The sequence below is a fragment of the Nematolebias whitei genome, chromosome 15, assembly GCF_014905685.2.
Source record: "Nematolebias whitei isolate Nwh7 chromosome 15, NemWhi1, whole genome shotgun sequence".
NCBI lineage: Eukaryota > Metazoa > Chordata > Actinopteri > Cyprinodontiformes > Rivulidae > Nematolebias > Nematolebias whitei.
Genome location: NC_056512.1, coordinates 26,130,533 through 26,157,756, shown reverse-complemented (window position 1 = coordinate 26,157,756; position 27,224 = coordinate 26,130,533). Strand labels below are relative to the sequence as shown.

The following is a 27,224-nucleotide window of genomic DNA, read 5'->3' as shown; positions in this document are numbered from 1 at the left end:
TATTGGTCCAAAACATTAGTGCGGTTCTCCATGTTATTGCACAGAACACCACACTGTTCTATTACATTCGTTTTTTTCTATTTTCGGTTGTTGTTCTTCACAAAACATTCTCAAACAACACATAGTTAACAGAACACAAATGTCATTAATATTCATCAGGAATCCAGAGACTGTGTGTGGACACACTGTGATCAAATGAAAGAGCGCGCTCAGCGGACAGCATGTTCTCGTCTCATGGCACCACTGCGGGACCAGCAGCTCAATACCTCATCACAGCAGCAGAAACAGAGGTCACAGCTGGTCCTAGATCAGCAGAGAAAATGTTTCTAAAAATAAATAATTGCCCTCTAGTCTGTTGGTCAAATAATGAAGCAGTCTCTCTCAAAAAGTTCTCCATAAAGAAGAAACTACTTTGAGATGGAGCTGATATTTCATTTGACAAGCTGAAGAGTTTTCAGATGCACAAATAGAGATTATATGATTGTCAGAGAAAGATCTTTCAGTCTTTGGTCTGTAAAGAATCAGAACCAATGCAGCTGAGAACTTCTATCAGTCCAGGGGGTGCTACTGAACATCTGGTGTTTGTTTTGCTAACAGTGAGGACGAGTTAGTGATCGTTCTGCTAAATGATCGAAGAGCAAAACAAAACTAGACAAAAGATTTTGTTCTAACTATTCTGTGACTAACATTTTGGAATGTAGGTCTGACACCAAAAGGGCCCCTAGCAAGATTTATACACTGCTCAGTTCATACCATGAGTTCAAATTGGACTCCTTTAAACTGAAATGGGAAACGGACTTGGAGGAATCCATATCAGACTCAACGTGGAGAAGGATCATTAAGAACATTTACTCATCTGTCTGAGGCACACTGTAATTCAATTCAAGGTAGTGCACCGTAGTGGTGTAAATCACCAGCTTTACCACAATACAATATTATACTGATTTGTTTGTATGACGATATGATTTTTCTCAATATCACAAAATCTGTCACGATACGATATCGATTCTATTTGATTCACAACTCTGCGATCGATATATTGCAATATCAAATGGCCGTCTCATTAACATATAAATACATTTACAAAACAATTCAAATATGATTTAACCATTTTATTTCTGTTATTACAGGCACCAGACATTTAAATAAAAAAACAAACATTTTTTCTTAATTAATGAAAAAATAAAAATAAATGACCTGTTCAGTATAGTCTCACATTTCTCACGTTTAAGCGCATTTTTTAAACCAGTTAACTTAAAAGTGCCCTGATTACCTTTTCAGTTGTAAAGAAACAAAAATAGACATTGAGCTTACATAACATGTCTATCAATGACATGTAACTTTTTCAGGTGAACGTCAAAATTTGTTTCCTGAGCATTTTAACTCACACTGGCACCTGTTGCGTACGGCATGAGTTCTGTCTGTTGAGCTGGAATCCAAAATATTTCCACAGTGTTGATCGAAATCCAGCAGGAGAGTGAATTTCATTATCCGTGTTTTCTGCCTCGTCTGCCTTGTTGCTGTGACACAGACGTGTCTTGGAAATTTCAAAATAAAAGTGTATTTTAAAGATGATGATATAAATCAATGTTTAGTTTTGCCACTATACAATTGAATCATTAATCATTTAATCGATATATCGATGTAAATCGATTTATTGTTACACCCCTAGTGCACCGGCTGTATTGGTCCAAAGACAAGTTGTGCAAGATCAAAGCTGACCTGGACCCTGCATGCAACTGTTGTAAACAAACTCCAGCTACACTCCTGCACACATGCTGGACCTGTCCCAAACTGCAGAACTTTTGGCAATCTATATTTGACACCTTCTCTGGGATATGTGGAAAAACTGTGCACTCATCACCACTCATCTCACTGTTTGGGGTGGTCCTTGTGGATACATCCTTCAGCAATTACGAGAAGGATGTGATTGTTTTTGGCTCTCTTTTGGCCAGGAGACTTGCTTTATGCAATTGGAAGGACCCACACCCCCAGAATATGTACATTGGATAAGAGAGGTAATGTATCATATCCATCTAAAATTTAAGAAAATTAAAAAGCTATACCCTGAAGGGTTCTGTTAAAAGATTTTGGGACACTTGGCAGCCTTTCGTGTTGTACGTAGAAAACATGTCAATGCCTAGATAATTCATTTGTTTGGGTGTGACTGATCCGGTGTGGGAGGGAAGGGGTGGGGTGTGAGATTTGTTCTATGCTTTGTATTTTGTCTTTTGCAGTATGTTAAAAAAAATCAGTACAAAAACTTTGATTTAAATTTAAAAAAAAACTAGACAAAATAATTTGAAACACTTAAATATCCCATTCTAAAGGCTTGAAATCCAATAAAATGTTTTAAAATACAGTTTCTGTCTATGGCTCAGCCAAACTTGGTTAAGGTTTTAGCTGAGATTTAGGGTTATGAAGTTAAAGGGATGTTTCAGAACTTTTGAAGTGAGGTTATGGAGACATAATAAGCAAATATTTTAAGCGTGTATCCCACTGGGCTGTGGCTGATGGTAACTAGTTTGAAACACAAAATTTCAACAACGCACATGAGTGAGTACTTCAAAACACACTTGATGGGTTCTTATGGCATCTTTGCAAATAAACTCACTATGAAGCAATATTACCACAAATGTTGTGAAAATGTTTTTGCTCAAAAATTATTACGTGTCCCAATCTGATTGCAGTTTATTCTCTTCTTTGTTTCCAATCAGTCACAATTTGGTTTTATTGCACATATTTTAAAACATGTTCAAAATTCAGGCGACAACGCTGCAAGCCTTTTTTTTTTTTTTGCAAAAAAATTGAGAACCCTTGCAAACGTTTCAAGATGTCTTGGAGACTCCACTGCAAATGTTTGGAATTTGTCGCCAATGGTTGCAGCTCAGTGAGATACATCCTGTTGTAGGTATTTATCTCTTTGATTGAACTCTGTTGGAAGAAACAGTTTCGTGGCTGCAATCCTATAAGTACCTCTATTCTTAAATATTTCACAACAATTTACGCAAAACACTATTTTAAAAACCTCATCAGTGCCACATTTTCACTTTATATAACGCTCCTACAAGAACCCTGCAGATGTTGGATGCTGTCTATCATGGTGCACTAAGATTCATAACTGGCTGTGATTATCGTACCCACCACTGCACCCTGTATTCATTGGTTAACTGGACATCATTAACTTCACGCAGACTCTCTCACTGGTATATTTTCATCTTTAAATCACTTCTTGGTCTGTTGCCTTCATACATCTCCTCCTACATGTCTCTGCGTGAGTGCAGCTACGGAGTGCGCTCTCAGGACATTATTACCTGCAGTGTTCCCTCAATGAGGACTGAACTAGGCAAAAGGGCCTTCTCCTATTCCGCTCCTGTTTCCTGGAATATCTTACAAAAAGATTTGAAGCTCTCGACCTTGACCTCTCTAAGTGTCTTTAAGAATCTGTTGGACACCTGGCAGGGTCCAATGCAGACATGTTCCTGTTTTTAGTTTTCTACATTTGTCTTGGAATCTAGCTGTTTTTTTGTTTTGTTACCTTTCCTTTTAGCCATCCTATTTGTTAAAAAAAAAAAAAAAAAAACTGTAGTATGCTTTTTTATAACAGTTTATTGTTGTTGCTGTTGTCCATTGTTGTCATCTTTCTTTGTTGAAATCAGGTCTCTCTTGTAAATGAGTCCTCGAGGCTCAATGGGATTTACCTGTATAAATAAAGGTTGATTGATATAGCTATTTACAAGTACAATTATATTTTGCAAGCACAAGTAACAGCAGCAGCTATATCTGTAGCACTTCTGGTGCAGCTAGGGCAACCAGTAACCCCGTTTCTGAATATCTGAACGTTCCTTTTAAGAGTTGGGCTAATGGCGTGTTAGCTTACAGGATACTGAACAAGCAGCACGTGAGAGCATTCTGTCAGTCGGGAGGGCAAGTACAGCCATGTACACTGCTATGTAAACACTTTATTCTTATGTAAACATTTCAAACAAGAAGCACCACAGAATAAATACAAACCGGATTCCAAAAAAGTTGGGACACTAAACAAATTGTGAATAAAAACTGAATGCAATGATGTGGAGATGGCAAATATCAATATTTTATTCGTAATATAACATAGATGACAGATCAAAAGTTTAATCTGAGTAAATGTAACATTTTAAAGGAAAAATATGTTGATTCAAAATTTCACAGTGTCAACAAATCCCAAAAAAGTTGGGACAAGTAGCAATAAGTGGCTGGAAAAAGGAAATTGAGCATATAACGAACAGCTGGAAGACCAATTAACACTATTTAGGTCAATTGACAACATGATTGGGTATAAAAAGAGCTTCTCAGAGTGTCAGTGTCTCTCAGAAGCCAAGATGGTAAGAGGATCACCAATTCCACCATTGTTGCGCAGAAAGATAGTGCAGCAATACCAGAATGATGTTACCCAGCATAAAATAGCAAAGACTTTTAAGTTATCATCATCAACCATGCATAACATCATCAAAAGATTCAGAGAATCTGGAACAATCGCTGTGCGTAAGGGTCAAGGCCGTAAAACTCTACTGGATGCTCGTGATCTCCGGGCCCTTAAACGTCACTGCACCTCAAACAGGAATGCAACTGTCAAGAAATAACAGAATGGGCTCAGGAATACTTCCAGAAAGCATTGTCAGTGAACACAATCCACCGTGCCATCCGCCGTTGCCAGCTGAAACTCTACAGTGCAAAGAGGAAACCATTTCTAAGCAAGCTCCACAAGCTCAGATGTTTGCACTGGGCCAGGGGTCATTTAAAATGGAGTGTGGCAAAATGGAAGACTGTTCTGTGGTCAGATGAGTCACGATTTGAAGTTCTTTATGGAACACTTGGACGCCATGTCAGCCGGACCAGAGAGGACAAGGATAACCCAAGTTGTTATCAACGCTCCGTTCAGAAGCCTGCATCACTGATGGTATGGGGTTGCATGAGCGCTTGTGGCATGGGCAGCTTGCATGTCTGGAAAGGCACCATTAATTCAGAGAACTATGTTCAGGTTCTAGAACAACATATGCTCCCATCTAGACGTCATCTCTTTCAGGGAAGACCCTGCATTTTTCAACACGATAATGCCAGACCACATTCTGCAGCAGTCACAACATCATGGCTACGTAGGAGAAGGATCCGGGTACTGAAATGGCCAGCCTGCAGTCCAGATCTTTCACCTATAGAGAACATTTGGCACATCGTAAAGAGGAAGGTGCGACAAAGAAGGCCCAAGACGATTGAACAGTTAGAGGCCTGTATTAGACATGAATGGGAGAGCATTCCTATTTCTACACTTGAGAAACTGGTCTCCTCTGTCCCCAGACGTCTGTTGAGTGTTGTAAGAAGAAGGGGTAATGCCACACAGTGGTAAAAATGGACTTGTCCCAACTTTTGTAGGATTTGTTAACGCGATGAAATTTGGAAACAACAGATTTTTCCCTTAAAATGATACATTCTCTCAGTTTAAACTTTTGATCTGTGATTTGTGTTCTATTCTGAATAAAATATTAGATGTTGACACCTCCATATCATTGCATTAAGTTTTTATTCACAATTTGTTTAGTGTCCCAACTTTTTTGGAATCTGGTTTGTACTTAGATATAGAAGCAATTTTCCAAGAAGCACAACCCAGTAAGTGCAAACCTTTTCAGTGTTTAAATATAATTACACTCCTTCCCTCTGGAGCCATGGAAATGGAAAATTCGGAGAATTAAAAAAAATCAAGAAATCCAGTTATGTGCTGCCCTCTGGCTCTTCTACATTCAATAACAACATAATAATGTTTAATCACTGCTGGACAGATGTGCTCAGCTAACTGCAAAATACAAATATATAAATGACTTGTTGGGTATGTCAGAAATGTGCATAAAAACTCACTTAAAGCAGCAATACTGCTTACAAAAATATCTCATCACAAAGTTTTCAAAATGAAATCAGCACGCAAGCTTAGGATTCATAAAGACGTTGCTGCAGGCTGCAACCTGAATGTAAGCTAAATCTACTATAAGCTTTAAATTAAAATGTTTTATTTTAACTAAAATGTAATATATTTACAGAGACATCTTGACTCATTTATTTGACAAAGACCTGCATGAAAACAGGAAACTTGTTGGACTTTCTGTACGACTCAGATATCTGGTCTGCCACGATTAGTTTAGCATCTTTTGCCACAAAACTGTGAGGAGGCTATGCTGACCCTGACAGTGTGCACAAAAACTTCAGTTGGAAGAGATAGGCTAAAAAAAAAAGTAATCATATATTTACTGTCAATCTTCACAAACATGCAATACAAAAATTAAGAAAATGTCTGTCTGTTAGCTAAATATCTCATAAACCAGTGGATAGGTTTTAATGAAACTTCCGGAAAGTAATACATTGGACACACATCTACAACTGATTTAGTTGACCTGATTCAAAATGGCCGCCACAGTTAATTGTGTGAATGTTTACGAAGCATTCACACACTTGTGGTCCATTTTTCTTCTGTACGATTTTTTGGTGCGATTCTCGTCCCACAGTTCTGAAGCGATTTCAACAAATCATATGTCAAAATGTTCAGCTATGACTTTTGGTATTGGTGCAACTTTAGCTTTTTGAAATATTTAGCTTCTTCTGACACTTTTTCTCATAGAAAATTAATTGAGCTCATTTTACATCCTTCAAATCTTTACATCTGTTTACAACCTTTTACGTCTCCTTTCACATTTTGTTCTGGTTCAGCTGCTTTCAGCTTCCTTGTTCAAATTTAAGCACTTACAGCTAATTTCAGCTGGGTTTTTTTTTCTCCTTTCAGGATCTTTCTGCTAACTACAACAATTTTGTACTTCTTTCTGCTAATTTCAGCTTGTTATGCTCATACTCATTTCTGCAAGTTTTGGCTTTTTCTACTATTTCAGCTACTATTTAACTGTTTTATGCTAATTTTAGTTTTTCAGCTAATTCCACATTTTTTGCACTCATTTCAACTTTTTCAAAATAATTCAGCAACAATGTGTTCTCAACTTCCTTCTTGTAATTCTGCTTCTTTCTGCCTTTTTAGCAACTTTTCAGGTGTTTTTTGCTCATTTCATCTTTTTTAGATAATTTTCACTTTTTTGTGCACATTTTTGCTTCTTTCAGCCTAAAAGGGCAAACATGTGTTCTTTTTGCTTTCTTCTGCTAATTTAAGCTCATTCTACCTTTTTAGATAATTTCAGCCTAATTAACTTCTTTCTGTTAATTTCAACTTGTTATGCTCCTTTCAGTTCATTTTTGCTAGTTTCAGTTTTTTTCTGCTAATTCAGCTACTGTTGAGCTGTTTTGTGCTAAATTTAGCTTTTTCAGCTGATTCCACATTTTTAGCTTATTTCATTGCCTTCCACTTCCTTCTGGTAGTTTAAACTTCTTTCTGCCTTTTCAGCTAGTTTTCAGCTATTTGTTGTTGTTGTTGCTAATTCCAGCTTTTTTAAGCTAATTTCTTAATTTTGATGCTCATTTCTGCTTATTTAAACCCAGTGCAGCAAATAAGTGTTCTTTCTGCTTCCTTCTGCTAACTTATGCTTGTTCTTCCATGTCAGCTGTATTTCAGCATGTTTTTAGCCAATTTCAGCTGTTTTTCAGCAAGTTCTTCTGCAATAAGCATTCACATTGCATTTTTGCAGGAAATGCAATTTATCTAGTTCTTTTTAGAAGACGCGTGATGTGTTGTCATCATTGTATGTTCTCATACAATGGCGAAATTAATTCTCTGCATTTAACCTATCGCACCTGGGATATGCCCAGGTGGAGCAGTGGGCAGCTATGCAAGTGCCTGGTGAGCAATTAGGGATTAGGTGTCTTGCTCAGAGACACCACGACATGTGGGAATGGCTGGGGATCAAACCTGGGACATTTGGGTCCAGAGTCGGCTGCCCTGCCTCTACCTCATCTCTCTAAGCGTCACCCCCAACACATACTCCCAAACACTCCAAATTGCACAAGTTGTGCCTAAAATTTTGGCAGCAACTTTTGGTCACCCCTGTCTGTTAGCAAAATATCTCATGAACTACTAAACAGATTAAAGAAAATTCAGAAAACATTAAATGTGCATCTACAATCACAGCTAATAGGCATTAGCCAAACAACAAAGACTTTATCTCGTTAATTGTTAAAGATATTGAGCTAGAATTTGTTGTGGTAGTAGCTGAGAGTCATCCTCAAATATACTCTGAGTCCTAAAAGATTGCATGATCTTTTTGTTGAAACCGTTGGCATGCAATAAAACGGGAGTCATGCATTCCTTTATTAAATCTCCTTTTATTTTCATGCATGCTAGTGTGATTCCCCGTCCTGAACATAGTCTTTGCTGAGTGTGCAGATGCCCGATCTGTCATGCAAGCCATGAAAGATTCACTTTCTGAAATGATTGACAATTTTTTTTTTTTTATACTTTTTCACGATATTCTAATTTTTTGAGACACACCTTTATGTGTTGGGGGATCACTCTTGGCTACTCCCAGGCTAAATGTTAGCTCAGTGTATGTAAAATGGACTGGTTATAGCCACTTGTGTGCATTCTAATATTGGCTAGCTGTGGCAGCCATCATGAATCGGGTTGACTCCAAAACGTAAAAGGCTGTAGATGTACATCTGTTTACACGAGGCTCACGCTTGTCCATTTACAGATGCTTTGAACAGAGCTGTGACTTCATGCTTTAAATGTGAAGCGTTATATTGTATGTCTGTGGCATTAAAGTTTATCACATTTATCTAATGGGGCATCTCTATACTGCGTTATCTTGTGAAAAATTAGCAAAATGTGTTGATTAAATAAAAAAATTAAAAAATGTCACCCACAGGAACTAAATCCTCCTCAGGAGCAGAAAGGTGTTTTGTGCTGCGCCGAGTCGTAACAAGATCACTCACTGCTGGACATGCTGTCTCGTTCTCCGCCTTCACACCTGTCATTATCCAGGACATGATGTTCCAGACCCAAAGGACCTGCAGACAAACGTAGAAGAGACAGGAGTCTTGAATCCACGCCGGCCATTTGTGCTGCTTTGTCTAAGAGCAAAGCCACTGAATGAAAAGGCTGGATTAGGAGAAGTGATAGGAATTGAGTCCTTAGGTGTCAGTGGACCCATGTGTGTGTGTGTGTGTGTGTATGTGGTTAGAAGGTGTTCTTCTTGTTTGCATTAATCTAAATTAGTTTGTAGGGTGATGAATAAAAACATTGATAAAACATATATATTTTTAATGTATTTCTGAATTTCAAAGCAGCATCTTGTGATTCAGGTAAACACACTCCTTCTGTTTTTAAATGCCTATAACGAGCCAAAGGGAGGTATTTATTGGAAAATAATTTAAAAGACTCTTCCTCAGTCCTCACAGGCAAGATTTTTCTAAATTTAGACCGTCGGATCAGATTCTTGTGCAAGCTATTGTGAATGTGTCATGCTGGGATGCTTTAGTGGAAGACAGATGAGTCCACAAAAACAGGTCGGTCTATTTCAGGGACCATTGTATATTTATTTATTTTTTATCTTTGAAAAACTACTAAAGTCTATCAATGTCAAGAAAGCATGAAATCACCTAATTCCACTCCCATAGCTGCTTGTTTAGCGCTTCAGGGTACAGAATAAAGTGGAAACGTATTGACTCTTTAGTCCAGCCTGTTGGTTTTTTTAGCAAGGAAGCATACTTGTGACAACGGTGATTAAAGAATGTTTGGGTCACAGTTTTGTGTGGACAAGCAGACAAATATGATGAAACGTTACGCTAGCTGACAGCTGACGCCCAAAAGTACACAGTCTGAATAAACACACAGAGGCGCTTCCTAATCACAAACTGTACAAAACTTTCTCGTGCATGTTCTTATTGGCACAGTGAGTACTAAAATAATACCATTTTATTCACAGAGCACTTAAAACAGCAACAAGGTTAAGCAAAGTGATGTACAGCAGAAACAAACGAGTAACACACAGTAAAATATACATAGATCCAAAAGGAAAAAGATATAAATAATTCATAAATAATGGCACATCGAGCTCTACGTAACTTTTTTTTGTCGTCCTGCAAATTGAAAAAATATAAACAGTTCTGCCTCGTTGACCGTCGCCTTTCATGCCAGAGTTTCATCCATCCATTATCTTTATCCGCTTCCTTCTGTTCGGGTCACGGGAGCCACTGGCGCACGTGTCCAGTCATCACTGTGCGAGAGGCGGGGGACGCCTGGACAGGTCGCAAGTCCATCACAGGGACACATAGAGACAAACAACCATCCACATTCTCACTCACACCTAGAGGCAATTTAGAGTTACCAACAGACTAACATACATGTATATGTTTTTAGTCTGTGGGAGGAAACCGAAGTACCTGGAGAAAACCCATTCATGTATGGAGAGAACATGCAAACTCCATACAGAAAGGCCCCAGGCTGGGATTTGAACCTACCATGGGATTCCTCACTGGAAGGCAACAGCTCTACCAACTGAGCCACTGTGCCACGCCCTTATGTCAGAGTTTTAAACTAAAGTCATCTTATGATAAGAAAAGGCAGCTGGCTCTCAGCTAAATCTTAGCTTAAGAGCTGTGAAACCGAACGGGTTGTTGCCAACGTTCTTTAGCTGTGGCGGCTACCTCAAACAAGCTAGCTGGTGCTAACAGTCGCTGTGCTTAAAAAATACCTATGAAATTCTATGAAAATAATAGGGTAATGCAAAATTAAAAGCAATGACAAGGTTTTTGCATGATATTTTTTAGCAGGTCACCCCGGTTCAAATACTGATTCCGGGGGGCCTTTCTGGGTGGAGTTTACATGTTCTCTCCGTGCATGTGTGGGTTTTCTCTGGGTACTCCAGTTTCCTCCCACAGACCAAAAACATGCATGTTAGATGATGGTAACTCTAAACTGTCCCTAGGTGTGAGTGAGAGAGTGAATGGTTGTTTGTCTCGTTTGTCTCTGTGATGGACTGGAGACCTGTCCAGGGTGTCCCCCACCTCTCACACAGTGACTGTTGGACATGGGCACCAGTGACCCCCGCGACCCAAAAGGAAGAAGTGGGTAAAAATAATGGATGGTTTAGTTTTTATTTAAAAAGGCAGCGATCCTCCTTGTTCTTGGCCTCACTCTGATTAGCTGCTATCCTTTCAGTTCAGTCACGATTCAACTCGATTTCTCCAAACGGAGGCTGTTCAAAGAGCCATCATAACAAGTAAGATGTCGTTCTGGATATCGAGTCTGGAAGTGGATGTAGAAATGATCCAAGCAGACATGCATCAGAACAAATTAACAGTCTTAGATGCATGACGGAAAAAAAACCAATATTTCCACCAAATGTACCATGTCCTGGCATATGTAATATAATAATAAAAAAACACCAGTTAAACCTAACAGCCATACACAAACCCAGATCCAAAACCCTTTATCCTGTCCTCCATCATTTGGATTACTAAAGCCATTACCGGTCATTACTAGCACAAAACGTTGTGCTCAATTACAAACGGCACAGTTAAAAAGGAGAACATATCGGTCGTACACCACTCTCTCCGCTCAGGTAATTGAGCTCATGGTGTCCTAGCAACAACAAAACAGGGTGAGCGAGGTCTGATAAGGACAACTGGGATTACCTAATTGTCAGTTTTCACTTTTTCTGATTAAAAATAAATGGAGCATTTAGTTTTATTTCTTTCAGAGCACTCAGCAGAACCTGAGGTAGTGCACGTGTTTGTGGCATTGGATCAATGTGGAATCACACTCAGAAATGTTTGCTGTTGTGCACACAAAACCCCTTTGGCACTTTTTTTTTTTTTTGTCCTTTCCTCTTCAGATAATTTCTGATTGGTTGGTGTAAATTCAAGTTACAGTTTGTGCTCTTTCTCCTGATTGGCTGGTGGCCCAGTGGGCAGGTGATGAGTGTGAATAAATACAGAGCGCAGCCTGACAGACTCACACTCGCATCCTCTTCCACACCTCCACCTAACGCCTCCAAATAAAAAAAGTCCTTCAGCAATAATTCATAAATAAAAGAGAAAAAAAAAGGAGGATTTGGGTGTTCGAGGAGAATAGGTCGTCATGTCTTTTGAGGTGACAGAGAAGACAGAGGTGCGTCTAGTTTTTCTGGGGGCAGGGGGCGTGGGGAAGACGGCCCTCATCCAACGCTTCCTCAAAGACACCTTTGAGCCGAAGCACCGGCGCACGGTGGAGGAGCTCCACAGGAAGGAATACGACGTGGGGGGCATCAAAGTAACCATCAGCATCATGGACACCAGTGGCAGCTATTCCTTCCCCGCCATGCGGAAGCTCTCCATCCAGAACAGCGACGCTTTCGCCCTCGTCTACGCCGTGGACGACCCCGACTCCCTCGAAGCAGTCAAGAGGCTGCGGGAAGAGATCCTGGAAGTCAAAGAGGACAAGTGCACGCCCATCGTGGTGATCGGCAACAAGATCGACCGGCAGACCGAGCGGAGGGTGTCCAGCGAGGACGTGCTGTCCACGGTGGAGATGGACTGGAACCACATCTTCTTGGAGTCTTCGGCCAAAGACAACGTCAACGTGATGGAGGCGTTCCGGGAGCTGCTGCAGCACGCCAAGCTGCCCAGCCAACTCAGTCCGGCGCTCTGCCGAAGACGGGAAACCTTTCCCAAGGAGAGCAACAGACGGCCCCCCATGAACAAGACCAACAGCTGCCTGATCTCGTAGATGGAGACAACGCTAAAGAGACTGAGAGAAAACGGTTCAAAAGAGACTGAGGTTCCTATGGACGGTAATCTGATGAGTCTGACGTTGTTAAATGTGTTCTCGTCCCCTCGGCTGTTTAACGACGACTCAGGAAGGAGGGACATGTCCTGATGGGTCAAACACAGACCCAGGGACAAGGAGGAATAAACAGAACTTGAATGTCAGAAATACTGTTTGTTTTTTTGTTTTTTATCTAGATGTTTTTGTGTAATTTATGTTCATTTCATTGTGACATGGTTTTGCAGCTCAAGTGAACAACTATAAAAAAAATAAACTGAATATTTCACACGTTTACCACGGTTGGCTTTTAAATGACACTTTTTTTTTTTCTGCTGTCAGCTTATGCCAATTTGAAAATCTCCATTATTGAGAAAATGTAGAGTTGGGCGAGCTTTGATTTACAACACAGCAAAGTTTTTTTTTTTTAAAGAAAACAGATGTACATTTAAATCAGTCTTGCTCTGAAAGTAAATCTGATGTAAAAACAAACATTTTCAACTTAAATCATGGGCATTCTTGCAGAAAAATAAAATCTCTTGCTCTAAATAACCACCATTCCTTCACATATGAACGCAGTGGCAACCATGCAAAGTGGTAATTGAGGGATAACCTTTTTAACGTATGCACTTGTCTTCAGTCGTGTCAACAGTGTTTTCACTACTTCAGAACAGCAGTGCTCAAACCAGACAAGTGAGTTTAGATTCAGGCTGCTCTGATGACCTACTCCTACAGCTCATCGTGGTCCTGCAAATGATGCAGAGCAGAAGAAGTGAAGAAAGTCCTGAGGTCACTGGGTTGCAATGCAACACACAAAATCTATTTAGACCTTCTGCTCTGCGCTGCATTGCCCTCTGGTGGTGCAGATGTTTGGGTTCTGGTGTTTGTGCAACATCTCCTGAATGTTTGCTGCAAGTCAGTGCATGCACACACATACTTATTTAAAAAAAAGTGATTAATCATGTCAAACGAAATACATTGAAGAATGGAAAAAAGCTGTGTTAGTCTTGTAATGATACACCACTCAACAATGTCCTGATGCATGCTCAATAATCCAGGGAGAAAAATCTAACAAAGTTAAATCAGGTCCTCTGGACGGATTAAAAAAAAAAAAAATGTTGAAATTTTTCGTCTTTTATCCAAAAGACTTCTTCAGTCTGAGGAGCTGCACTAAACTCAGACTTATAAATAGCCCCAGGATCAACCAGTGAGATGGTGACAGCCCAAACTAGCTGTTCACGAGATCAAGGAGGACCAGCAGAGCAGACTGATCGTTAGTGCCAATGGCTGCTTTCTACTCACTACTGAGTGATACTAGCAATAACACGGAGGCCTCCACCCAATGATGGATGAGATCTCTTCACAAAGATGGCCTCCTTTACTCCTCTCTCAAACCATCGTTCCTCTCCATCAGTGATGTGAACATCTTCATCCCTGAAAGAGTGACCTCTGACCTGGAGATGAGTGTAGACCGCAGAGTCCTGGCCTGATGATGTTGCTCTTCTGTGGTGGTCCATCCTTTTGGCCAGTGGCTGTTTAGTTTCCCAGATGTAAGACTGATCACCCTCCTGACACTGAACAACATACACAATATTACTCTGTTTGTGTCGGGGGACTGGATCCAGTTTTTGCCATAATGTATTTTGGGGTTTGACAGCCACAGGGACGTCATGCTTAGAAAATAAACGTCTCTGTTTCTCTGAATCTCCTGCAACATGTGGAATGACCACTGGTCTGGGTTCCTGCTTTTCACCTGATGGCTGGCAGGTCAAAGAGGCCGTCAGGGCACTAACGATCGGTCGTTAGGCTGATGGTCCTCCATCATGTGAACAGCAGGTTTTGGCTGTCACCAGCAAACTGGTTGATCCACTCAAGGGGCTATTTACAAGACTGAGTTTGTTGTGGCTCCTTGGACTGATGAAGTCCTTTGGATGAAGGATGAAACATCTCAACAACAACTAAAAAAATTAATCATCCAGATGACCTGACTGAACTTTGTTGGATATGAACCAGTAGATAAATCTTAATTGAACCTTTCAGAAAATGATCCCTCAATGTACATCCAAAGCAAATTAACCTTTGAAGTTAACTTTATTCAAGATGGCAACCACAGCGGAGCGAGCGTAGAAAACACAAAAACATTACTGTGCTCTTCGTGAGCGGCGTTAATGTTTCCAACATGGTTCCTCTTTCCACGGGTCTGCAGTCGAGGTGAACTGTTTCACCTGAATGAGACGAGGAAGCGACCTGTAACGATCAGATTTAGTTCCTCTTTGTGCCGTTTAAACTCCCGGCTGGAGCATCGCTTCAAAAGAACTGTGTGGCACATGACGAGAGACGCAGAAGCAGATCCTTCTTTTAAAAAAAGCTCAGGTTTGATTTTAATTTTTGTTTCATTTAGTCTCAAATTAGGTCACGAAGCTCAAAATAGTTGTGTTCTTCTTCCAGTATGAATTAATTTGCTCCAGCAGCAGCAGGAGCTGTAGTTATGAGAGGGTCTGGATCCGTCTTGTTCTTGTCTCCGATCCTAGACTTGGTCCAAGCTCCTCAGCGCTGCAGCTCTACCTGAGAAGTTTAGAGCAAGTACAGGATCTCTGAGCACCACCGCATCGAGGGTTTACATCAAACGGGTTTATATTCTGACTGTTTAATGGATCCACCAGTACATTCATATTTAAACTGTTTAGGGAGTTTTTTCTGAGCAACTTTTATCAAACGTCTGCAGCGTGTTTGAATTAAAAGCCACAAAATGGAAATGAAACAAATTCTAACTTAAAAAACATTTATTAAAAAAAAAGACAAAATGTGAAGTTTTCTGTATTAAACGATGTTTTGACCAAAAAGGATTTGAGAAATGTTTTAAATTCTGATTAGAAACTATTCATTTTCAGTTGATAGAATTCATTATTCTGTCTCACCTAACCATTTTAAATGAGTGTTGATCAACTGGTGTCCCATGGGCCACTTCAGGCCTGGGTGGTGGTGGGTGGTGGTGGTGGGGGGGGTGTTAGAGTCATAAAAACTGTGATTTGTCAGGTTTACTTTAGATTTGAAGCCTTTTTATCACATACAAAATAATCGTTCCATTTTCTTACAATCTTTTTTTTTTTTCCCCCCCAAGACATCTATTAAAAGCACACAAACATGTTTTATCAGGATCACATTGTGCAACTTTACCAACAGAATTACATTGGTTTTTTGTCAATTATCTATTAATAAAGTAAAAACATATATCTTGTTAAAAATTTGAACACTATATAACCAGCATGTTCTATTTTTTATTGGTTTACATTTTTGCTCATTACTGCATCATTCTTTTCTACATTAAACACTAGACTCTGGAGGCTCCTGAGTGATGTTTCCAGACTATCTGATATAAACCATGACTTAAAGGGATAATCTGGTGATTTTCAGTACAGTTGTTAGTAAAATCAGTATGAAGCACAAAGTATGAAGGAAAAGGCAGAGGTCTTCCTCTTAATAGTGTACGCTATTGTGATCCTGTTTATATGTATTGTCCAAATCTCTATTTTCTGTTTTATCTTTTTCAGCAAATTCCACTTTTTTTGCACTGATTTTAACATTTTTCAGCCCAATTCAGCACAAAAATGTGCTCTCTCCACTTGCTTCTGGTAATCTAAGCTTTCTGGTTTTTTAGCTACTATTCAGCTGTTTTGGGCAATATTCTGCCCTTTTTCAGATAATTACCACTTTTTGTGCTCATTTCTGCTTCTTTAAGCATATTTAGGCACAGTTGTGCTCTCTCCACTTCCTTCTAATTTAAGCTTCTTTCTGCTATAGCTACTTTTCTGATGTTTTTTTTGTGCTAATTTCAACGTTTTTCAGATAATTTCCACTTTTTTGTGCTCATTTCTGCTTCATGCCTAATTTGGCACAATTGTGCTCTCCAGTTCCTTCTAGCAATTTAAGCTTCTTTCTGCCTTTTCAGCTACTATTCAGCGGTTTGTGTGTGTGTGCACATTTCTTTTTTCAGATAATTTCCTCGTTTTTTGTGCTCATTTATGCTTCTTTAAGCATATTTAGGCACAATTATGCTCTTTCCACTTTCTTCTGCTAATTTAAGCTTTTTTCTGCCTTTTCAGCTACTTTTCTATTTCTTTTTTATTTTTGCTAATTTCAGCTTTTTTAGCTAATTTACTAATTTTTGTGCTCATTTCTGCCTATTTAAACCTAATTCAGCAAATATGTGTTCTTTCTGGTTTGACTTGTTCTTGCATTTCAGCTATATTTCTGCATGTTTAAGCAAATTTCAGTGCTTTTTCAGCAAGTTCAGCAATAAGCACTGCATTTTGGCAGGAAATGCAGTTTTTCTAGTTTACATTAAATCTATAAATCCCCATTCAAAACTTTCTAAAAGCTCTTAAACTGTACAGTCATACCTAAAAAGATAAATATTAATGAAGCTCTTAATAATATTGAAAAAGCTGAATATCAGGCAATATTTTATTTCACACATTTTTACAAACACCAGAGTCAGACAAGAACTGAAATGCACAGATGGGACTAATTTGATCTTACAAAGCCGTGACATCTCATGCAGACAAATCCTTGTTCCGGTGCCAAAGTGACACCAGTGTGTGATCACTCATTTCTTCATTAGCACATGGGAGAAAAATATACAGCATTTAAAAACAAAATCTGTGATCAAAAGAAGCAAAGTGTTACAGTACAGCTGCACGGAAGACATTATCACCAAATGCTTGTTTAATTTTTTATTTATTTTCTTGCAGCAGGTTCACGCCTTCAAAAGAGCAAGAGTAACTGACTTGTGTTGGCATGTAAAGAAGAATATCCCTGAGCAAAAAACAGCAACGGTATATATATTTTAACCTCACCGATGTATTAGAAGGTGCAAAAAGTTGAGTTAGAATGAATACTGTTTAATTATACTAACAATATTAACCAGATCTTTTCACTTTTCTGACGGTGGGACGTAAACTGCAGTTTAAAATATCAAATAGCGTCGCTGAATTTTGCCCAAAGCCGTCGCGGTTGATTCAACGAGGTGACGTTACTAAGAAAGAAGTTTCAGTACATTATTCGTGCAATAGGCATCGTGAAAACAATGGCTGGTTGACTTCTTCCTGTAAAACGTTCCAACACTTGACTAAAAGCTGAATATATGCAGATTTTCGGAGAACTCGCTCACTTCTTCATTTTGTCGTTGAAAGCAACGCGCTCCGTTCGATGCAAAGGAGCGAACAGCGGCTGCGCAGGCTGGTTGAGCATCACGCCACTTCCGTGAAAACGTTTCTCATAGGCCGGCTGCGCGCCATCATACAGCATGAAATACTATGACAAAATAGCCATCTCATTCATATCAGTTCAAGTATTACGCAGAAGGATAAAAATAAAGCTCATAAAATAATATTCGCCTTACCAGCAGCAGCTTCCGTCTTCAAATCTGCTTAAAGTTCGGCCATTCTGCCGTCTTAAATCAGGCCTTAAACCGTTTGCTTGAGATACGCAGACGTTCGTTTCCCGTCAGTTCTCTTTCGGTTATTTGGAGCCGTGGACAGTGCTCATCAAGCAGAAATCAGAAATGGTAATGCTCCGTTCTTTCTGACGCAGAATCGTTTTCATGTGAGGAAACAAGTGAGCTATCCAGTGACTGAGGTGCACAGAAAGATCAACAGGACAAAAGAAATGAAACGCACCGAGCTTTGTAAAAGATAAAAACATTTGGTCATGTTCTAGACTTTAGTTGAATCAGGATACATGTGCGTGTGGATCCTGACGCGAGTGACATGGATTAGTGTTTTCTTACAGCACTGAGCAGGAAGGTGCAGCAGTGGATCTGGTTTCGCTCAATAAAAACCCAGCTCAGCTGTCACTCTCACGCGCCCTAGTCGTCCACAGTAATGTTTCGGAACAAGTACGCCATAGATTCTCCGTTGTGGATGCGCCGGATGGCCTCTGCCAATATCATGCTGACGTCCACGGTCTTGATCTTGGGACACTGGAGCTTCTGTACCTCGTGGGGTACCGTGTTTGTCACGACCACCTGAAGAAACCGTAAAAAGAAACTGGATTTAAACTTCATGAAGACCTTTTCTGGTAAAGAAGAAATACCATCACAAGCAGTCCAAAGCTTTTCACACAGCGTCCCACACAATGCAACACCAGGTCTTCTGGCTGTAGACACGAGTTTGGAGGTTTCCATTAAATTGTCACCATCTCTTTTAAAACAGGGGTTCTCAAACGTTTCAGGTTCAGGGACCCCCTCATAACCCTCATGTTTATTAAATAATTTTGCCTCTTTAATGCAATGGAAATATTTGTGTAGCATTAACACTTGAGACCTGTTCTTTAATAGTGATAATACAATTTTTATACTTTTAAACATGAGGTGTTTATCATTGAAGACGCACCTAATTAAGAAAAAAATAATAATTTCAACTTCCAAAAACTACAATTTTGAGAAAATTAACATCAAAAACCACTTTCAAACTTTACCTTCACATAATGCACATAAATGTATCGTCACTTCTTCAAATTATTACAGAAAACTCTACATAAAACTGAACAGAATCATAACAGCAGCAAGTAACAGGACTTCATTTGTAAACTGCTCGATGCTGGAAAGTAAATATAGTGATCGGGCTGGCAGGAGTGACGGGTCTGGGAAAAAAATTGAATAAAGTAGATGTGATTTCCTGCATTTTGGTGTATTTTAACAGGTTGTTAAACATCTACGTACTTGTAAAAATAATTTTTTTTGCAGACCTCCAACCATCGGCTCACGGACCCCCAATTTGAGAACCACCGTTTTAAAACATCCCCTTGTTAAAACCAAACCTTTAAACTAATCTCCAACCTGTTTTCTGAACACCTCACCATTTTTAGGAACTGAAAACAAAAGCTGTCCAAAGCGTCCATCCTTTGTTCCAACTCCAGTGCTTTTCATGACATGAAACCAGTTTACAGTTTGAATTTGAAAAACGTACCATCTACATTCTGTGTGAAGGAGAGAGCTGAACCATTTTTACTGAATTATTGAAAAAAAGCTGTCCACCAGTCTTTTAATTTGTCTAGATGAATGTAAGGACATTTTCATTAAAGTCAAAAATAAACTACATTTCATGTTGAAATAAAGAAACTCAAAACCTGAGGTCAACTAGTTTACACATTTTCACCTCGTCGATGGCTGATTCTTCTATTAGACGTGGAGCATCTGCAGAAAGTAAACCGTGCGTGGCCATAATATAAATCTTATAGGCTCCTCTCTCCTTTAGGATCTCTGCAGCAGCTACAAAGTCTCCTACGTCATCTATGATATCGTCCTGCAAGAAGAAGAAAGAAAAATCCATGTCTGGGTAAAATACTACATGTTAACTCATTACTGAGCTCTACGAGGTTCTGATGCTCTAAATCTAAACAGGCACTACTACTAGTACTAGCAGTACTACTAGTACTAGCAGTACTGCGAAGTATTACCACAATGATGGCGATTCTCCCACCCACGTCTCCAACCACAGTAATGGGAGGTTTCTCCTTGGCCATCATTACTGAAATGAAAAGCAGATCAGGTTACCTCCTCTTTGCTCGAGGTAAAGAGTCGAGCATGTCATAAAAGGTTATTGTAAGTAGATTGGGTACAATGGGTTTAAAAAAGGTGTTTAAGCCAATCACCATCCCAAATTCTTGGGTTTAATGAACTGATTTGAAGAAAAGCTGCACACACACACACACACACACACAAAAAAAAAATAAAAAAATCAAAGGATCAAATTAAAGACAGTGGTGCATGAACGTCTCCCTCCCCCATTCTACCCCTCCTACCTCTTAGGGAGAAAAAACTGAAATGCTAAGCATGCCATGCAAAGATCAACTGACAAAAGGATTTTCAGCCCAGGATACCCAATCTAAAAAAAATAAAGATCTGTAGAGACACACACACCTCAGGCCCAGGCTATAGAGGGAGCACAGCAGATTCTGCATAAAAACCAGATATGCAGCAGACGCTTTGATTTCACACACAACAGTGGCAAGCACTGATGAGTCTTCATACACACTTGCCAATGTTCTGGGATCAGTCCTCAGTCAAACTGGAGTGCTGCCAGTAACCACCCTGCATTTACATGCACACCACAAACATTTAAAAACCATCAGGTGGGCGTTTCATCTCGTTGTGACGGTGCTGTCTACTCCATAATGATGCTGCAGCTACGGATCATCTGTAAATATCTGTACTTTCATTTGCTAAAATAAAGCTGCATTAACACAAACGGATCGTTTCAAGTTGAATCCAATGGGACAGGCATCAAACAATAATATCTTACATGTTTATTTTTGGTGTCGTCAGTGAACACAACCATTCCAGACAAGTCTAAAAATCCTACTTATTTGTTATGGTTTCTGTAAACTCCCAGTGACTTCACTGCCCTCTAGTGTTCCTTCAGGGTATAAAAATGGAAATCATTATAAATGCATTGTTTATCCAATATTTGTCTGATCATATAATAATAATAATAATAATAATAATAATAATAATCTGACCCTACTTTTGTGAGTTTAGCTGTAAAGCATCAGCATCTTTTTGTAGGTTACTGGTTCTGGAGAGCTCAAGAGCTGGATGGTCTTCCAAGAAATTCACACTTTATTTTTTAAAGATATCAAAAAAATCCTCACGGGCATACTGAGAGGAACAGATGTCTTTTCCCAAGAAAAACTGCCATGTTTTAACTATTTTGTCGATTTAAAAAAAAAATACTGAAATGTGGACTTTTGTAAAATTAAAGGCCCTTAAGAAGCTTAAAACAATTTAAATTTATTTAAATGTAATATTTTTGATTCAGGCTGAGATACTTTTTAAAGATTGACTAGTTCACGGTGGACAAAATTATTTTTTAACCCCTAAGAAATGCTTATTGGTAAAGTTAAAGGACAATTTGAGGAGCTAACAGCTAGTATAAGTAGAGACAAAATGATCGTCAAAATTAACTTCTATTTCTCTAAACTGGGATCTTTCAAGAAGCTACCTGCAACAGGTAAGATACTGAACGTTTAACCTTTCCATAAAACCTCACTTCAAGCAATCTTTCTTGTCAAACTCTTAATTTGAAACATTAAACTAAATCATAAAGGGTTTAGATTTGATGCACCATCAAATATACTTTTAATAAATAACGTGATAAACAAAAACGAAAAAAAAAAACACCTTTTTAAAAACTGGTGTGCATGTAAACATAGACAATCGAAGGGTTTCAGGAAACATTTGACTTGGAAACAATCAGCATGCTGAGCTGATTGTGGCGTTTTAAAAAAACAAGAAAGTAGAAGCATGCCTTGCAGAAAAGTGAACAGTACAAGTTCCTCTGTATGAGAAAACAGATGAGTCATTTTTGGTGATTAATTACAAACAACAAAAGCCATTTTGTGAGAAGCACAGTTTTCAGAACAAAACTATATAGATAGTTAAACTACATCCCATAACTACCTAAAATGTTTGATCAGATGATCTAAAATCAATTAATGTCTCCAGAAAACAATAAGAACACTCTTTAATATAGATCATCTGCTGATAATCTAAAGCAGTGGTTCCTAACAGTGGTCCTTGAGGAACACCATCCTGTATGTTTTAGTTATTTCCCTGCTTTGACACAACCTGATTTGACTGAATGGGTGATTAACAGGTTTCTACAGAACTGGACGAAGTAATTAAATCACTGAATCAGGTGTGTTGGAGCAGGAAACAACTAAAACATGCAGGATGGTGTTCCTCAAGGACCAGTGTTGGGAACCACTGATCTAAAGCTCCTGACAATGTACAGTATGTATTTTAGGAAGGCTACAACTGTGGCAGCACAGTTACTGTTCCATTTCTAAATGAATAAAGCATCTCATTTCTAGTGCTGTTGTCACAGTAGCATCCTAAGAGCATGCTTTCTTTTCTTTTCACCACATGCAGTCATGAACACGGGTTAACTGGGTTGTGAAAAGTGGTTCTAAAATGATCGCAGCATGTGTTGATTGGCAAGATGAGTCCAGTTATTGAACAAAATCAACTCAAAAGCAAAACAATCATTGTTCTGGTTAGGTTTATGATTTCAAACCAAAAATAATAATAATAATAATCAGAGCACAAGAAAAATTCAGAGAGGGTTTTGACTATCTTGCAGAAGTAGCCGTCTGGAATCATGCAAAGGTGGAGCGAGCAAAAGATTGAGTCTATTTTTCATGCAAATTGTCTTGTGGAAGAATAATTTGTTTAATTAGTTGATTAGACTGAGAAAAGCTGCACTGAAAATGCACAAACTCCCCGTCCTGAATCCAGACTGTATTTCCACAAGACGCAAACTCTTCTTTTCTACACATGCACAAACCGAGGAACCATACGAAGAGGAATCATTTCAGAGTCAGGTGTGGATTCGTTTTACGTCGTACTTGGAAGCTCTATGCCGGGGAACGGAGCTTGTTGTTTGCCTGCTATTGTCGACAAAATACACACCACATTAACACAAAAAGCACAAATATGAGACATGACAAACATTCAGTGCCAAGACTTGGAAAATCCTCTCCTTAAAGTTGACAAAAATTGGGGGTTGGGAAATAACAAGGATAAAGCAGATTACATTAAAACAAAGTCTCCTTTTGGTTCCAGCTGTTTGTGAGCTGCAGTCATAGAGGAGGATTTTTTTCTTGTCAAGGTTGAGAATGAAAGCGCAAACAAGGATTGATTTCTTTAAACCAAATAATAGACACAAATAAGAGTCATTTGCCAATGACACGCTCATCTGATCTGATGGCTCTTTAGACTTGTCAAGACCAACACGGAAACTAGAAAAGCATTTTACGTTAGCTTAGAAGAAACAAAGATGCTCCTTTTATAGATTTACAGTTAGAATATGCGCTTTGCTGTGAATGTATAACGAGTAGAAGTAGTTTGGGTAATTAAATCATGCAATGGCACAAAAATCACGTTTCTGGAATATGGCTGATGGTATGAGTGAGAAACAGCACAATCATCAGCTCAAAGCAGGTTAGCACAGACAGGAGCTGTGCAGGTAAATGTTGGTCAGAATGGGCCTTTGCTCCAGCAGAGACATCAGTGTCGCTGCATTAAGATCACATGTATGATGCCTACACTTCACTTAAAGGAAGTCCAGCTGTTACAGGAGTTATCTCCTTATCATGGCTCACTGGAACACCAGGATAATTCCTTTTCTAGTTCGACAAGTCAAAAAGGTCTACTGGGAGTTACGCCTGGTAAATTAGGAACCAACAGTTTGTATTTTAATTGCTGACTTGAAACAAGGTACACAGAAGCAGACGCACAAGAAAAATAAGTCAAACTAGAGATGCACTGATCAGTCAGATGGTGACTGGCTGATCTGAAACACAACATGTTGATTCTTGTATTTTTCTCCAAGTCTCTGAACAAACCAGAACTAAGAGGCAATCAATAATGTGAATAAAAAATATGACTTTTTTTTTTTTCTTAGTCTGTGAATGCAGCAACAGCTAATTTAGGCTAGCAATAACTTTATTAGGTGCAGAAGTTTCCACCGAGTAAAGGCTAAAAGATTGCCACTTCAAATATATTTTTTCTTCTTTCAGCTGCTCCCTTCTTCAGGGGTCGCCACAGCAAACTGTCGTGCAAAGACTATTTTTACACCGGATGTCCTTCCTGACACAACTACAGACCATCGAGCTACCACAGCCCTCTGTGTGGAGCAGAGAGCTGCTATCTAGGGCGTCTGGGGGAGCAAAAGGTGGGGGTTAAGGGCCTTGCTCAAAGGCACAGAGTGAGGCAAATGAGGGTGGAGGCAGACGTGGGTGTTTCGCCTTTCCCACCCACATTTTGATGTTGTTGGTGCGGAAGTTGAACCAGCGATCTTCCGACCACAGGCCCACCACCTCTAACCTCTGCGCCACCACTCCCGGAACACTTCAAATATTCGTATGTTTAAAAATAAACTCACAGGAAGAACAAGAGTAAAATGACAGAAAAATACTTTCTCCACTGTTTAAGTTTGATTTTGGACGCTGCAACCACCGAGCTCTTGGAGAAAATGGAAAAAGTTGTGTTATGTCAGATAATTTTTTGGTTAAAGGTTATGGATGTTTATATTGTGCTTTATTATTATGGCTGAGAACATTCTTCCTGATTGTCCCACAAAACGCTCTTATCTCAAACTGAAGGGATGCTCGTGAACCGTAATTGTGAACACCAAGAGTGCTGTGTGAGAAGAGACTGCAGCTTCAGCCTGCAGCTGAGCTGGGAACGTTTTAGAAGTGAGCAGATAAAACTGCTCGCTGCCCATTTCTGTAACTGGTCTTCGTGTGTATACATTTATGATACGTTTATGTATGTAACCTGTCCTGAAATCTACCCTTGCGAGTAAAATGCCAGTTAAAAGTCTTCACCTGCCATAAGTTGTGGTCATTTTGAGTAAACGTCAGAGAATGAGAATTTCTCCAACATTAAATTTGGTGCAATTCTGTTTTGAGGTGTGCAACAAAAATGACACCATAGTCTGTCTTTTAATAGATACACTGTAATATTTTTAGTTAGGTTTAATTTGAGCAAATACATCCATTTAATAATCTAGAAGATGTTATTTTCAGATTTTTAGTGACTGAAGAGAGAAAGCTCTGGAACCTGGTAAGCTTTTAATTATGAACAAATTTACGTTTTGATCTTAACCAAAAATAAGAAAAAAATATTCATTCTTTTATTTATATTTCTTAGAGAGAAATCAGAAATGAAAAAAACTGGAGCCACCAGGTCAGAGCTGAACAAAAATCTGAATCAGCCAAGAAGAGTCTGATCAGTGCATCTCTACTTCAAAGTAAAAGGACAACGAACAGCTGGTGCTTTGTGTCTACATTACTTCCATTACACAATATTAGAATAAAGAGCACTAAACAAAGATGGGAGATCTTACAAGGTAGCTCCAGTCCTGTGTGTCCTGTGGTGTTGCGCACAGACGGTGGAGAGTGTCTCCCGTCGGCCATGTCAGACTCTGAACACTGCGCCTCACCGTGGATCACAGCCAGACCCAAACGGAGCCGCTCTGCGTATGACTGAGCCCTGCAAAAACACAGAAACCCACAGAGACGGCTCTGAATAAAAGGATGAAACGGAGAAAGTGCATTTATTGTCTAGCTGCTGGCATTACGTTGTGTTCATTCTAAATTGAAATGTATGTTAATCTTAGTGCTATAAAGGGGAAGGGAAGTCTGAGAGCGTCATCACTGTATGTTCCCATACAATGAAAAATGAGTTCTCTGCATTTACCCTGTCACACATGAGATACATCCAGGTGGAGCAGGGGGCAGCTATGTAAACGTCCAGGGGAAGAGGAGAAACAAACACGAAATCCACCACTGTATTGTTTTATTACCTTTTAGCTGCAGCGGGGGACTTCGCTACAATTATGGCATTTCTGTAATCAGGAATCTAATAAGATAAAGGAAAACAGATATTACCTATTAAATGATTCATTAAGAGTCAAACTCTACATTTTGGAACATTTGAAGACACAAATATGGCTGAATGGGTTTATCACCTCTTCTTGGATGTACTGGATGAGGAACGGGGAGGCACGCAGGTTATCCACTGGAAAACTGAAGAAGCCTTGGATCTCCTTCTGATGCAGGTCCATGGTGATGATGTGCGTTAGTCCTTCAGAGTACAAAACACACCACTATAGTTTCATTAAAGAAACTTGTAGCAAATAGCTTCTTGAGTTTTGCTTTGATGCTTTTACCTGCTCTAGCCAACATTGAAGCTAACAGTTTGCAGACTATAGAGCCCCTCTTTCTCATTTTGCACTGCTTGCTGTACGGGAAGTAGGGAATAACTCCAATGATGTTCTTCGCACAAGACGTCTTGAGGGCATAAGCCATGATAAGAAGCTCCATGATGGCCGTGTTGACATCTCTGGTCACAGGAAACATGGGAAGAATAGAAAACAGTTAAGTTTAATTAGAAATACTTACATTAGGTGGGAAAATTAGTAGCAGGAAAAAACAAAAAAACACCTCACCTTGGTATGGTCTGGATGATGAAGATGGTTTGCCCACGAACAGATTCTTTCACATCCACTCTAGTCTCTATTTTAAAATAAAAGAAAACAAAACAGGGTTTTTTTTTTATTCTTTCTGATGACATTTATGTTCAGGGGGAAATGTTTAAGTTATTTACACATGCACTGAACATTAATATTTTACTCAGTTAGAAGAAAATATAATTTTAAAGGAAAATGCACAAGAGCCATACATTATTGAGCCAAACACGTCTTTGTATTTGCAGATATTTACTTTCTGATCTAAAAACTAACAAACAGCTTTAGTTCACATAAGATTCAGTTCACTTTTAATTTACGGTAATTATAATTTGACTGAGAGCAGCCACTTGTAACCTTTTCAAGTGGTCTTCATCAACAATTTCTGCAGGCCTCTGTAGGTCTTTCATACATACATACTGTATACAGACATACTGTATACAGACACTGTATACACACATACGTATATATATATATATATATAT

At 39.2% G+C, this 27,224-nt stretch overlaps 3 protein-coding genes across 3 annotated transcripts in view; 2 read left to right on the top strand and 1 right to left on the bottom strand.

Annotated features, from left to right (window-relative positions):
* LOC119421568 (cytoglobin-1) overlaps window positions 1–27,224 on the top strand; it is a 95,902-nt gene that overhangs the window by 36,349 nt on the left and 32,329 nt on the right. The gene's annotated exons all lie outside the window — the stretch shown is intronic.
* On the top strand, window positions 11,926–12,805 carry rasd4 (rasd family member 4). Its single transcript, XM_037688912.1, has one exon. The coding sequence runs from the start codon at window positions 12,044–12,046 to the stop codon at window positions 12,668–12,670; it is 627 nt and encodes a 208-aa protein (XP_037544840.1). The 5' UTR covers window positions 11,926–12,043; the 3' UTR covers window positions 12,671–12,805.
* Window positions 17,989–26,789, bottom strand: prpsap1 (phosphoribosyl pyrophosphate synthetase-associated protein 1). Its single transcript, XM_037688914.1, has 8 exons — window positions 26,722–26,789; window positions 26,443–26,615; window positions 26,242–26,357; window positions 26,077–26,132; window positions 25,618–25,763; window positions 20,165–20,235; window positions 19,864–20,010; window positions 17,989–18,731 (listed from the first exon to the last, which is right to left on the bottom strand). The coding sequence occupies exons 2-8, from the start codon at window positions 26,594–26,596 to the stop codon at window positions 18,573–18,575; spliced, it is 849 nt and encodes a 282-aa protein (XP_037544842.1). The 5' UTR covers window positions 26,597–26,615; window positions 26,722–26,789; the 3' UTR covers window positions 17,989–18,572.